The sequence below is a fragment of the Salvelinus sp. IW2-2015 genome, linkage group LG6.1, assembly GCF_002910315.2.
Source record: "Salvelinus sp. IW2-2015 linkage group LG6.1, ASM291031v2, whole genome shotgun sequence".
Taxonomy (NCBI): Eukaryota; Metazoa; Chordata; class Actinopteri; order Salmoniformes; family Salmonidae; genus Salvelinus; species Salvelinus sp. IW2-2015.
This window is the reverse complement of record NC_036845.1, coordinates 4086159-4100778: the sequence shown is the minus strand read 5'-3', so window position 1 is coordinate 4100778 and position 14620 is coordinate 4086159. Positions and strand designations below refer to the sequence as shown.

General features: G+C 42.5%; 1 protein-coding gene across 1 annotated transcript in view; it reads left to right on the top strand.

Moving 5' to 3' along the window:
• LOC111964613 (activating signal cointegrator 1 complex subunit 3-like) overlaps nucleotides 1–14620 on the top strand; it is a 151769-nt gene that overhangs the window by 123061 nt on the left and 14088 nt on the right. Inside the window, 6 exon segments of the mRNA XM_070443795.1 lie at nucleotides 650–695; nucleotides 698–735; nucleotides 738–789; nucleotides 890–965; nucleotides 3792–3944; nucleotides 4077–4202. Coding sequence (XP_070299896.1) covers nucleotides 650–695; nucleotides 698–735; nucleotides 738–789; nucleotides 890–965; nucleotides 3792–3944; nucleotides 4077–4202 — 491 coding nt within the window.

Here is a 14620-nt window from a genome sequence, read left to right as displayed (position 1 = left end):
TGCTCCGCATTTCCTAGGCTGTGTGGTGTGTGTGTGTGTGTGTGTTGTGTGTGGTGTGTGTGTGTGTGTGTGTGTGTGTGTGTGTTTGTGTGTGTGTGTGTGTGTGTGTGTGTGGTGTGAACCTGACATTTACTGTATGTGTATTTTTTAGCCCTGGGTGTGTTGAACTTGGCATGCAGTGTGTTTGTTCCAGTGATTATATGCTGCTCCCTGCTTGTGTTTCTGTACTGGCTGTGTAGTGCCTGAGCTCCTGTGGTTTGAGTGGACAGGCGGCTGGCGCTAGCTGCCTCCGTCTCAGGTGGGAGTCCCGCCCTCTCTGCCTGAGTTAGCCTCTACGTTCTCTCGATGACTTCCTCTGCTGCAGTTAGCCCCCTCCCTCCTTCCTTCCTTCCTCTGTGAACATGTACCCTCGTCCTGTAAAAACCCTCTCAAATGTTTTGCTTTCTCTGTCCCACAGTTGTTTTAATTTTTTTCTCCACTCCTTCCGTACCCCACTCCCTGCTCATGTGCAACAATGTCTTCTTCGTCATGGATGTGCCTTCTAGTCCACACTGTTTACTGTGTCTCTATTGGTCGACGAGATATGGTATTGTGCTGTCGTAGATTGATGAGGTGAGGCTTCATGCCTGTGATTGGTTAATGTTACCAGATGACAGACATCATCGCCACGGTGAGGGAGTCCAACCTGAAGCTGACTTGGCGTTTGGTATCGGCATGCACCACGCTGGACTACACGAGAGAGAGACAGGAAGACTGTGGAGGAACTGTTTGTCAACTGCAAGATTCCAGGTAGGACCCTGATAGGTCCAGGTGGACCTGAAGGTCAGGTGGGACCCTGATAGGTCCAGGTGGGACCCTGATAGGTCCAGGTGGGACCCCTTGGGTCCAGGTGGCCTGATAGGTCGGGGACCTGATAGGTCCAGGTGGGATCCTGATAGGTCCAGGTGGGACCCTGATAGGTCCAGGTGGGATCCTGATAGGTCCAGGTATATACGTATTGAATAGTTGCGGGTATATAGTATGGAATAGTTGCGGGATATATAGTTGATCAGGTGCAGGATATACATATGAATAGGTGCAGGTATATTACATATTGAATAGGTGAGGTATAAACGTATTGAATAGTGCAGGTATAATATGGAGGTGCAGGTATATACGTATTGAATAGTGCAGGTATAAACGTATTGAATAGGTGCAGGTATAACGTATTGAATAGGTGCAGGTATAAAGTATTGAATAGGTGCAGGTATATACGTATTTGAATAGGTGCAGGTATAAACGTATTGAATAGGTGCAGGTATATACGTATTGAATAGGTGCAGGTATAAACGTCATTGAATAGGTGCAGGTATAAACGTATTGAATAGGGCAGGTATAAACGTATTGAATAGGTGAGGTATTACGTATGAATAGGTGCAGGTATATACGTATAATAGGGCAGGTATATACGTATTGAATAGGTGCAAGGTATATAACGTATGAATAGGTGCAGGTATAAACTATTGAATAGGTGCAGGTATAAACGTATTGAAGGGAGGTGCAGGTATATACGTATTTGAATAGGTGCAGGTATATACGTATGAATAGGTGCAGGAAAACGTATTGAATAGGTGCAGGTATTAAACGGTATTGAATAGGTGCAGGTATATAGGTATTGAATAGGTGCAGGTATATAGGTATTGAATAGGTGCAGGTATATAGGTATTGAATAGTGTGCAACGGTATATAGGTATTGAATAGGTGCGCAGGTATATAGGTACTTGAATAGTGCAGATATAAGGTTGGAATAGTGCGGTATATAGTATTGAATAGGTGCAGGTATATACGTATTGATAGTGGCAGGTATGATAGTATTGAATAGTGCAGTATATACGTATTGAATAGTTGCAGGTATATAGGTATGAATAGGTGCAGGGTATATAGGTATTGAATAGGTGCAGGTATATAGGTATTGAATAGGTGCAGGTAATAGGTTATTGAATATGATGCAGGTATATAGGTATTGAATAGTGCAGGTATATAGGTCTATGAATAGGTGCAGGTATATACGTATCGAATAGATCAGGTATATACGTATCGAGTAGTGCAGGTATATACGTATCGAGTAGTGCAGGTATAACTATGAATAGGTGCAGGTATAAACGTATTGAATAGGTGCAGGATATACGTATTGAATAGTGCAGGTATATACGTATTGATAAGGTTGCAGGTATATACGTAATTGAATAAGGTGCAGGTATATAGGTACTGAATAGTTGCAGGTATATACGTATTGAATAGTGCAGGTATAAACATATGAATAGTGCAGGAGTTATACGTATCGAGTAGTGCAGGTATAATACGTATTGAATAGTTGCAGGTATATACGTATCGAATAGGTGCAGGTAATACGGTATTGAATGTTGCAGTATATACGTATCGAGTAGTTGCAGGTATATACGAAATCTGAATAGGTGCAGGTATATATACGTATCGAATAGGTGCAGGTATAAAACGGTACTATGAATAGTGCAGGTATAAACGTTATTGAATAGGTGCAGGTATAACGTATTGAATAGAGTGCAGGTATTAAACGTATTGATAGGTGCAGGTATATACGTAAATAGTGGGAATAGTTTGCAGTAATATACGTATTGAATAGGTGCAGGTATATACGTTTGAATAGGTGCAGGTATATACGTATTGAATAGTGCAGGTATATACGTATCGAGTGTTGCAGGTATAAACGTATCGAATAGGTGCAGAGTATACGTATCGAATACGGTGCAGGTATATACGTACGAATAGGTGAGTATAAAAGTATTGAATAGGTGCAGGTATAGTATTGAATAGTGCAGTAATACGTATATATTGCGGATATAATTGAATAGGTGCAGGTATATACGTATTGAATAGGTGCAGGATATCGTATTGAATAGGTTGCAGGTATATGTATTGAATAGGTGCAGGTATTGAATAGGTATTAGAGATTAGGTGCAGTTGGTATATACGTATATGAATGATAGGTGCAGGTATATAGGTATTGAATAGGTGCAGGTATATAACGTATTGAATAGTGCAGGTATATACGATTGAGATAGGTGCAGGTATATACGTATTGAATATGGTGCAGTATAACGTATTGAATAAGGTGCAGGTAATATACGTATTGAATAGGTGCAGGTATATACGTTATCGAGTAGTGTGCAGGTATAAAACTATCGAGATAGGTGCAGGTATAAACGTATGAATGAGGTGTAGGTATATACATATAATAGGTGCAGTATATAGGTATTGAATAGGTGCAGTCTTTAGGTATTGAATAGGTGCAGGTTAATACGTATTGAATAGGTGCAGGTATATACGTAGTTGAATAGGTGACAGGTAACTAAACATATTGAATAGGTGCAGGTATAAACGTATTGAATAGGTGCAGGTATATACGTATTGAAATAGGTGCAGGTATAAAACGTATTGAATAGGTGCAGGTATATACGTATTGAATAGGTGCAGGGTATAAACATATTGAATAGGTGCAGTATAATAGGTAGTTGAATAGGTGCAGGTATATAGGTATGAATAGGTGCAGGTATAAACAGTATTGAATAGTGCAGGGTATAAACATATTGAATAGGTGCAGGCTATAATCTCTCTCTTGGTGGTTTATCTCTCCTGTAGTTACAGTAGGTTGTAGTTGTTCTGTAGGTGTGGTTTATCTCTCCTGTAGTTACAGTAGGTTGTAGTTGTTCTGTAGAAAGTGGTTCAGCTCTCCTAGGCCTGTAGTTGTTCCATTTTGACTGTGGTTACTGTAGTTGTGTTGTGGTCTCTCCAGACGTGCTGCAGATGATGGGCCGTGCAGGCCGCCCTCAGTATGACGACCAGGGCAAAGCTGTGATCCTGGTTCACGACATCAAGAAAGACTTCTACAAGAAGTTCCTCTACGAACCCTTCCCTGTTGAGTCCAGGTGAGAGGCTATCCTTTGGCTTTGTGGTGACCCTACATAGTGAAGGCCATTGCTACAGCTTTTCACTTGGTCTCTGTGCATTTAACATTGTAAGGGAGGAAAGTCACTCCTTCACTTCCACCTCTTCCTCAGTCTCCTGGGTGTGCTGTCAGACCATCTGAATGCTGAGATCGCTGCAGGGACCATCACCTCTAAACAGGATGCTATGGACTATATCACCTGGACGTATTTCTTCCGCAGGCTGGTCATGAACCCCAGGTAGGTTTTGATTTGTTTTTAACTTTTTATAACAATTCATCACGAAACAATTAACCCCAAGTAGGTTCCTGTTCCCAGGTTTTTCAGAAATTCTGGTTGTGAAGTTTCAGTAATTTTGGAAGCTAATTGAGTGGCTACAACATTTTGATATGGCGACTAATGACCAGTTCTCTCTGAAGAACCTCGGAATAAGAAATTAATATTTATTTTTTCCTCTAATGGTAGAAGCAGGCAAAGGCTACATGTCTTTCCAAGAAATGTCAAGCTTTTTTTTTGTCAGTGTGAGTACATTATAACCATTAATTAACTCAGCTGAGTAATTACCGGTGAATGCTTGGGAGACAAACAATAGCTGGTGTTCATGGCAGCACCATGGAAAACACAGGGTCATCTTTTGAACTCTCACTATGTGACATCACACACCAGGGCTACGCACGCACTCACGCATGCACGCAGTACCAGAGTATCACTTATACCCAGAGCACTCATTAGGATTCAGTCCTGATAACCCCTCTAGCAGGGAAACCTACTGATAGCCTGAGGCCAGGTGCATCAAATCAAAACAAATCAAGCTTTATTTATACAGCACATTTCAGACATGGAATGCAATGCAATGTGCTTTACAGGGAAAAACGCCTGAGGAAAAGCAAAGCTCAAAAGATGTTTTAAGATCTATTTTAAATATGTACACAGTTTCGGCCCTACTCAAGTATTTCATTTATATTGCTTCAGATATTGGTATGTAGGCCAAACTGTTCTCTTTCCAATCATATGTGACATACGAATTGTCTATTTTTTTATATTCTTCTATATATTCCTTGTTAATATTAATTGACTCCCTATTCGCCAGTCTCTAACGATCTGCTTGCACCTGTTATGCCTGTTACGCACAGCAGGTGCCTTAAGTACGTGTCTTCTTAATTTGTTTGCACGGCACTGATGAAGGCATGAGGCCGACACATATGCTCTGTTCCTTTTTTATTTTCATTAGCACTTTCACTTTTTATGTATTTTTGAGGATGGATTAAATTAATTATACTATGTTTGCATCTTGGCCTCCTTGGGTTATTCCTTTTCATGGTTTTGAGGGCTTTTCGTGGTACCTTTTGAACTCTACAGATATTTTCTCTCCCACGTACTGGCCGCCTTCCATTCTAGCCTGTGCACAAACCCTCATACTGGTTTTCCACAGTTTCAAACCCTGTCACGTTCTCTGGCAGGCTATTCCAGAGGCTGAGGACATAACTAAAGGCTGCCTGTCCATGCCTCTTTGTCCTAGGCTTGGTCCTAGTATAGTTAAAAGGCCAGTGCCAGAAGACCTGAGGAACCTACAGGGTACATAACTTAAAAGCATGTCTGACATGTATGGGGTGCACGATCTTGGATTTATTTAAAAACCAATGGTATAATCTTAAAATGTATTTTTTAACTCACAAGCAGCCAGTGCAGAGACCTTAAAACCGGTCTAATGTGTGCTCTCCATCTGGTCTTGGTCAGTACCCGTGCTGGAGCATTCTGTATGTTTTGCAGTTGACCAATGGCTTTCTTGGGTAGACCAGACAGGAGAGCATTACAATAGTCAAGTCTGCTTGTAATAAAAGCATGGATGAGTCTCTCTGTATCAGCCTGAGAGAGAAACTGCCACACTTTAAAAAAAATATATATTATAAAAACTATTTTGTTCACATTCCTAATGTGTGATTTGAAATTTAGTTTAGAATCTAAAATAACACCTAGGTTTTTTACCTTGTGTTTTATCTGTGTTGCCCGTAAATTAAAATGTGCAACTAGATTCTCTCTCTGTGCTTTGTCTCCAACAATAGGTACCTCAGTCTTGTCTTGATTTAGCTGGAGGGAGTTGTGAGCCATCCAAGTATTTAAGTCACTAATACAGTCTAATAATTTATCCGTGGAGATAAAATCCCCTGGTGAGAGAAATGCAAAGTTGTGTATCGTCTGCGTAGCAGTGAAAAATCAATGTGCTTAAAATAATAGTGTGAGGACACGCAGCTGAAAATGTCATTTAAATAATGAAAGCCCTGTTATTTGAATGTTTCATTCCATTTGGATCAGTTGTGGGTCTACTCTCGACATTCTAGAAATGCACAGTAGTTAGAAATGCACAGTAGTAGGCCAGTCTGGCTGTAGTCTATTTCGCATACTGATGCACTGTGTGTTGCCGATCATCATTCTCCTTAGTCGTCCTATATAGTGTGACTACATAGGTCTATGCTCCCAGCAGGCCCAGTTATTCAGGAAAGCATAACACCAAGCAGCTATTTCCTCGAACTAGAACCGTAACGCTTCAATATAGCCAAAATATGCAGTACCAGTCAAAAGTTTGGACATTGTAGAATAATAGTGAAGGCATCAAAACTATGAAATAACACATATGGAAACATGTAGTAACCAACATTTTTTGAACAAAACCATCATTTGCCTTGACAGCTTTGCACACTTTCTCTCCACTAATCTTCTGTAGACATCAGTGAATGGCAAGTCCACCTCAACCACAAGGATGAATGCATGGGGTCCAGGGTGGGCATAGAGACACACTGTGCTGCAGTCCATCTTTAACAAGTGCAGCCGTATCAGACAAATGAAATTCCTTCCACCAGCCTGGACTGTCCACCAGAGTGACCTTCCTCCCGCAGACATCTCCTTCTCCCTTCTCACATGGGGCAGTGCTTCTGGCGGCATCCAAGGCCTCTTTTCCCAGAATGGTGTTCCCCACAAATTTCTTACCAGGACGGTTTGAACCCAGTAACACAGCCCCCAGCTCTGAAAGAGAGAGAGAGAAAAACTTGCCACTCACTCCCTTACCAAAGAAATCAGTAAACTAATCTCAAGGGCCTTTTTACACTACACTAGTTTGACATCATACAAGTTCCAGGAAACACATTTTAGTAGTGTAAAGAGACTGATATAGATTTAAATCTCTCTCTCACAAACCACCTCCGTAGATAGTGTGGGACACATCTACACCACATACCCCCTTCTGAGTGGTACAGCGTAAAGATAATGGCTCTCCGGCGCCACATTTATCTGCAAGAATTCCCTAAATTAGGGGAGACCAGGGCTAAATGTAACACATTTTTGCCTGAATTTTTACTAGGATTAAATGTCAGGAATTGTGAAAACTGAGTTTAAATGTATTTGGCTAAGGTGTATGTAAACTTCTGACTTCAACTGTATAGTACGGAATGTATTTAAAATGTATATAGAGTGCATTCGGAAAGTATTCAGACCCTTTCACTTTTTCCACATTTTGTTACGTTACAGACTTATTCTAAAATGTATTAAATTGGGTTTTTTCAAATGTATAAAAAAAAACATTTACATAAGTATTCAGACCCTTTCCTCAGTACTTTGTTGAGGCACCTTTGGCAGCGATTACAGCCTCGAGTCTTCTTGGGTATGATGCTACAAGCTTGGCACACCTGTGTTTGGTGAGTTTCTCCAATTCTTCTCTGCAGATCCTCTCATGCTCTGTCCGGTTGGATGGGGAGCATCGCTGCTATTTTCAGCTCTCTCCAGAGATGTTTGGCCACTCAAGGACATTCAGAGAATTGTCCCGAAGCCACTCCTGCTTAGGGTCATTGTCCCGTTGGAAGGTGAACCTTCACCCCAGTCTGAGGTCCTGAGCACTCTGGAGCAGGTTTTCATCAAGGATCCTGACTAGTCTCCCAGTCCCTGCCGCTGAAAAACATCCCCACAGCATAATGCTGCCACCACCATGCTTCACCATAGGGATGGTGCCAGGTTTCCACCAGATGTGACGTTTAACATTCAGGCCAAAGAGTTAAATCTTGGTTTCATCAGACCAGAGAATCTTGTTTGTCATGGTCTGAGAGTCTTTAGGTGCCTTTTGCCAAACTCCAAGCGGGCTGTCATGTGCCTTTTACTGAGTGGCTTCCATCTGATCGCTCTACCATAAAGGCCTAATTGGTGGAGTGCAGCAGAGATGGTTGTCCTTCTGAAAGGTTCTTGCATTTCCACAGAGAACCTCTGGAGCACTGTCAGAGTGACCATCGGGTTCTTGGTCACCTCTCTGACCTAGGCCCTTCTCCCCCGGTTGCTTAGTTTGGCCAGGAGGCCAGCTCTAGGAAGAGTCTTGGTGATTCCAAGCTTCTTCCATTTAAGAATGATGGAGGCCACAATGTTCTTGAGGACCTTCAATGCTGCAGACATCTTCAGATCTGTGCCTTGACACAATCCTGTCTCGGAGCTCTCCAGACAATTCCTTCAACCTCGTGGCTTGGTTTTTGATCTAACATGCACTGTCAACTGTGGGACCTTATATAGACAGGTGTGTGCCTTTCCAAATCATGTCCAATTAATTGAATTTACCACAAGTGGACTCCAATTTGGTACGGCGTATGGTTTATAATTTGACCTAGTGATGGCCTTGTTCTAACCGGCTCATCAAAACAGTGTGCAATAAGTTGGGCTATTGTATTAGTAGCTAGCTATATTGCTATAAAAGTATTGGTCTACATTCTAGCTAGTCTCCATCACTCATAAAAGCAATATTGGCTCCCAACAAAAAGCTTTGTGGCCAGCTGTTATATTGGTCATCGAGTAGCCAGCTAGTGTGTATACTTGTAAACATGACAGCTTGGTCGTTCCAACTGTTGTTTAGTTAGCTAGCCAGATTTTGTGTACAGTAGCTAGCGAACTACCTAACATTTTCACTTCAGATAATGAGGTTAACAAAAAACTGATGAAAGGTAGCTAGCATAGTTACAGATACTCTTATCCTTGAAACAACATCGGAAACAATTATCTACAGTTGCTAATAGTTACCGGTAGCTACCTAGCTAGCTAGCTAGCTTTATTGGTCCAGGGAGTAGGTTAGCTAGCCTCTAGCTTCAACGGTAAAACTCCAATATTACCACTGATCTCTCTATTCATCTTTGATCATTCAATTCCATTGCAGAAGATGTGGGGGGAGAGTGGATGGTCCTCCGCCTTGTCCTACCGACCTAGCTGTGCTGTGCTCCATAAGTTAGCGATTAGCAAAGCTACCCTGAACCTGGCTTTTTGGTGTGTTTACAATTTGCCGGAGACCGTATGAGTGCCAGAGACCGTATGGGCTGTGCACACGGAGGAAGGTGGAGATATGCACACCCGATTAATCAATATTTATAAGGAGCCATATGTCGGTGTTGAGGGTGGAACTAGGACAGGAATTAAGTCGTAATAGTGACGCAAACTTCATCTGGAGGGATCTTTTAAGTATACCAATTATCAGTTCACTAAGATGCTAAATATAGTTGGTATTCTATACAGGGTGTTTCTGGTCTATCTGAATAACTAAGAGCTTAAAAGCCACCAAACCTTAGTTAGTGATTACACAGATGATTTACAGCCACAACAGCACTCTGTATCCCTGCAACAACACATGTACACACATGCAGGAACGCACACACACACATACATATACAATACATACATACACACTCTCTCACACACACAAACACTGATCCTCCTCTAATGGATGGCTGGGTAGAAGGAAGCACTGTGCTCCAGAGACATCTGCTATGCGTTGAGGACGAGGATTCCAGAACATTCCAGACTGTTGGCATTGACACGGCTGTCAGCCCACATTTACCGCTAAGTCCTGACCCATGCCTCCCAGACCATACATACATACAGCTGAAGTCGGAAGTTTACATACACTTAGGTTGGAGTCATTAAAACTCGTTTTTTAAAACACTCCACAAATTTCTTGTTAACAAACTCTAGTTTTGTCAAGTCGGTTAGGACATCTACTTTGTGCATGACACAAGTAATTTTTCCAATTATAATTCACTGTATCACAATTCCAGTGGGTTAGAAGTTTGCATACACTAAGTTGACTCTGCCTTTAAACAGCTTGGAAAATTCCAGAAAATTATGGCATGGCTTTAGAAGCTTCTGAAAGGCTAATTGACATAATTTGAGTCAATAGGACGTGTACCTTTTGGATGTATTTCAAGGCCTACCTTCAAACTCAGTGCCTCTTTGCTTGACATCATGGGAAAATCAAAATAAATCAGCCAAGACCTCAGAAGAAATATCGTAGACCTCCACAAGTCTGGTTCATCCTTGGGAGCAATTTCTAAACGCCTGAAGGTACCCCGTTCATCTGTACAAACAATAGTAGGCAAGTATAAACACCATGGGACCACGCAGCTGTCATACCGCTCAGGAAGGAGACGCGTTCTGTCTCCTAGAGATGAACGTACTTTGGTGCGAAAAGTGCAAATCAATCCCAGAACAACAGCAAAGGACCTTGTGAAGATGCTGGAGGAAACGGGTACAAAGTATCTATATCCACAGTAAAACGAGTCCTATATCGACATAACCTGAAAGGCGGCTCAGCAAGGAAGAAGCCACTGCTCCAAAACCGCCATAAAAAAGGACGACTACGGTTTGCAACTGCACATGGGGACAAAGATCGTACTTTTTGGAGAAATGTCCTCTGGTCTGATGAAACAAAAATATAACTGTTTGGCCATAATGACCATCGTTATGTTTGGAGGGAAAAGGGGAGGCTTGCAAGCCGAAGAACACCATCCCAAACATGAAGCATGGTTGGCAGCATCATGTTGTAGGTCCTTTGCTGCAGGAGGGACTGGTGCACTTCACAAAATAGATGGCATCATGAGGAAGAAAAATGATGTGGATATATTGAAGCAACATCTCAAGACATCAGTCGGGAAGTTAAAGCTTGGTCGCAAATGGGTCTTCCAAATGGACAATGACCCCAAGCATACTTTCAAAGTTGTGGCAAAATGTCTTAAGGACAACAAAGTTAAGGTATTGGAGTGGCCATCACAAAGCCCTGACCTCAATCCTATAGAAAATGTGTGGGCAGAACTGAAAAAGTGTGGGTGAGCAAGGAGGCCTACAAACCTGACTCGGTTACACCAGCTCTGTCAGGAGGAATGGGTCAAAATTCACCCAACTTATTGTGGGAAGCTTGTGGAAGGCTACCCGGAACGTTTGACCCAAGTGAAACAATTTAAAGGCATTGCTACCAAATACTAATTGAGTCTATGTAAACTTCTGACCCACTGGGAATGTGATGAAAGAAATAAAAGCTGAAATAAATATTTCTCTCTAATAATATTCTGACATTTCACATTCTTAAAATAAAGTGGTTATCCCAACTGACCTAAGACAGGCAATTTTTACTAGGGCTAAATGTCAGGAATTGTGAAACTGAGTTTAAATGTATTTGGCTAAGGTGTATGTAAACTTCCGACTTCAACTGTACATACATAGACACACACACACACAACACACATATTGTGTAAGTTGAAAACACACCTTTGGTTAAAAGATTAAAGTTTTTAGCACCATTCAGTTATACTTCAAGCTCTACATATCCTTTCAGCCTGTCCTATTTTTTTGATAAATAGTTGGTTTAGTATCGGCAATATCAGGTGATTTATGGGTTAGATATGTGTACCACCCAACAACACATTGTCACAGCTGTATTTTATACATGGCCAATTGGCCATCTGATCTGTCCTGCAAGCCCTGGAGACGGTCACCTTGTCACCGGCCATTACTCATGGAGACATGATTGACTGGGGAGGCTTGTATCCAGCGCTGCCACACACACACAACACACACACACACACACAACACACACACACACCATAAATGTATTTGTGCAGCATCAGGAGTCTAATGGTGATGATTCTAATGGACATGACTTAATCAGACAGCCCATAACACTCTCTCTCTCACACACACTCTCTCACACCCCAGTAAAGAGCTGTGAAATGTGGTCAGCAATAAACGCATTGGCTGCTGGGCTGTGTTGACGTGTGGAGTGATGATAATGATGTCATACTTAACATTAAACCCACATTAAGTATGGCCACGCTCCCCAACTGCTGTTTCCGTTTCGAAGCTGCATTATTTACAATGGGCTCTGTTTCTCCCCCCGCCCCACCCCTCCTCTGGTTTTCAACAGAACTCTGTTCCTCCCCCCGCCCCACCCCTCCTCTGGTTTTCAACAGAACAACAGATGATTGTGTTTCAACACTGTATTATTTAAATGGCTCTGTTCCTCCCCCGCCCCACCCCTCCCTCGGTTTTTCACAGAACAACAGATGATTGTGTTTCAACACTGTATTATTTACAATGGGCTCAGTGTTTCTCCCCCCGCCCCACCCCTCCTCTGGTTTTCAACAGAACAACAGATGATTTGTGTTTCAACACTGTATATTTTACAATGGGCTCTGTTCTCTCCTCCCCCCCGCCCCACCCCTCCCTGGTTTTCAACAGAACTCTGTTCCTCCCCCCGCCCCACCCCTCCTCTGTTTTCAACAGAACAACAGATGATTGTGTTTCAACACTGTATTATTTTACAATGGACTCTGTTTCTCCCCCGCCCCACCCTCCTCTGGTTTTCAACAGAACTCTGTTTCTCCCCCCGCCCCACCCCTCCTCTGGTTTTCAACAGAACAACAGATGATTGTGTTTCAACACTGTATTATTTACAATGGGCTCTGTTTCTCCCCCCGCCCCACCCCCCTCTGGTTTTCAACAGAACAACAGATGATTGTGAATGATAATCATGGGAGGATTGTTTTATGCAAGTGTAATGTGAGGAGTGGGCTATGTCAGTGAGTGGTTCCATGTTTACATACATTATTATACATCAGTATGAAGGCAACTGTCAAATTACCTTCATTAAGCATCCTTCTACCTGTTACTGAGCCATTGGTATTCATCCTCCCATCTCTCTTGCACACGCTTGTTCTCCATCTCTCTCTCGTTCTCTTCTCTATCTCTCTCTCGTCTCTCCTCTATCTCGCTCTCTCGCTCTCTCGTTTTCTCCTCTATCTCTCCCCCTCTGTTTCATTCTCATATTATTTCTCCATTTATTTCCTCTGCAGATGACCTGTAAAGCTTGAACTCCTCTGCATGCTGTATAACCATCACATCTTTCATACCACTAACTTTAAGCTTTACACACACGCACCCAACACACTACCACACCCAAAACACACCTACACACAACACACACACACACCCAAACACACCTACACACACACACACACCCAAACACACCTACACACACACACCACACCAAACACACCTACCACACACACCACACACACCACACACCCAAACACACCTACACACACACACACCACACACACACACACACACACACACACACACACACACACACCACACACACACACCTACACACACAACCACACACACACACACACCTACACACACCCAAACACACCTACACACACTACACACACACACACACACACACCTACACACAACACACCTACAAACACACACACACACCTACACACACCACAACCAAACACACCTACACACAACACACCCACACCACACCCACAACACCCACACACACCTACCTACCACACACACCCAAACACACCTACACACCACACACACCCAAACACACCTACACACACACACACACCCCAAACACACCTACACACACACACACACCCAAACACACCTACACACACACACACCCAAACACACCTACACATACACACATACACGCCCACCCCCAAACACACACACACACTCAAATGTCATTTGTCATTAGAAGTTAATGAAGCTCATAGTTGTGTGCACTTATATGCCATGTCTCATGTGGTAGCTCTTACCCATTAGAGCTGCTGAGCCATGCATGGAAGCCATTTTGGCTGTGTGTTGTCTTAGCTCAGCAAATACTGTATAGCCCAAAACCTGGGAATCATTTTGTGATGAGGGTATTTTGTTTGTTCCAGGCTGTGGGCTGGCATGGCCCAAGGCAAGGCTCCTCTAGACCTATAGTTGTCTAAAGTCTTAATAATTATCTGTTACCTCAGTTTTACCCCTAAAACAAACCCAGCGAAAACAAACAGGCCTATTCTGTGGTATTATTGATGCTTATGATGCAGTGGCTTTTGATCGATGTGTGCCGTTTATTTCTGTGGTATTGATTTTTATGGCTAGCTAGAGAATATAGTTGTGGTGTGTGTGTGGTGTGTGTGGTGTGTGTGTGGTGTGTGTGTGTGTGTGTGTGTGTGTGTGTGTGTGTGTGTTGTGTGTGTGTGTGTGTGTGTGTGCTGTGACGATAATATACGTTATCTGTATAGATGAAGTGTATCTGTGTAGTGTGGGGAGCATGGAGTCGTTACTATGGTCAGCACAGGGTTAGGAGTAAATCAATAAGCAGTAAAAACATACATATATTACAGACTTCCCATAGACTCCTTTAATACCGCTGAGTTATTACTGCCACTGGCCACATCTTAAACATGTCCAATAGTATTTATCTGTTTTAGCATAACTTTGCAGCGGCTACAGAGGGTTTATTAGAGAGAAGGGAGAGGTAGAAAAGCATTGTATGTGTCAGCTGTTTCCATCCTCGGGGG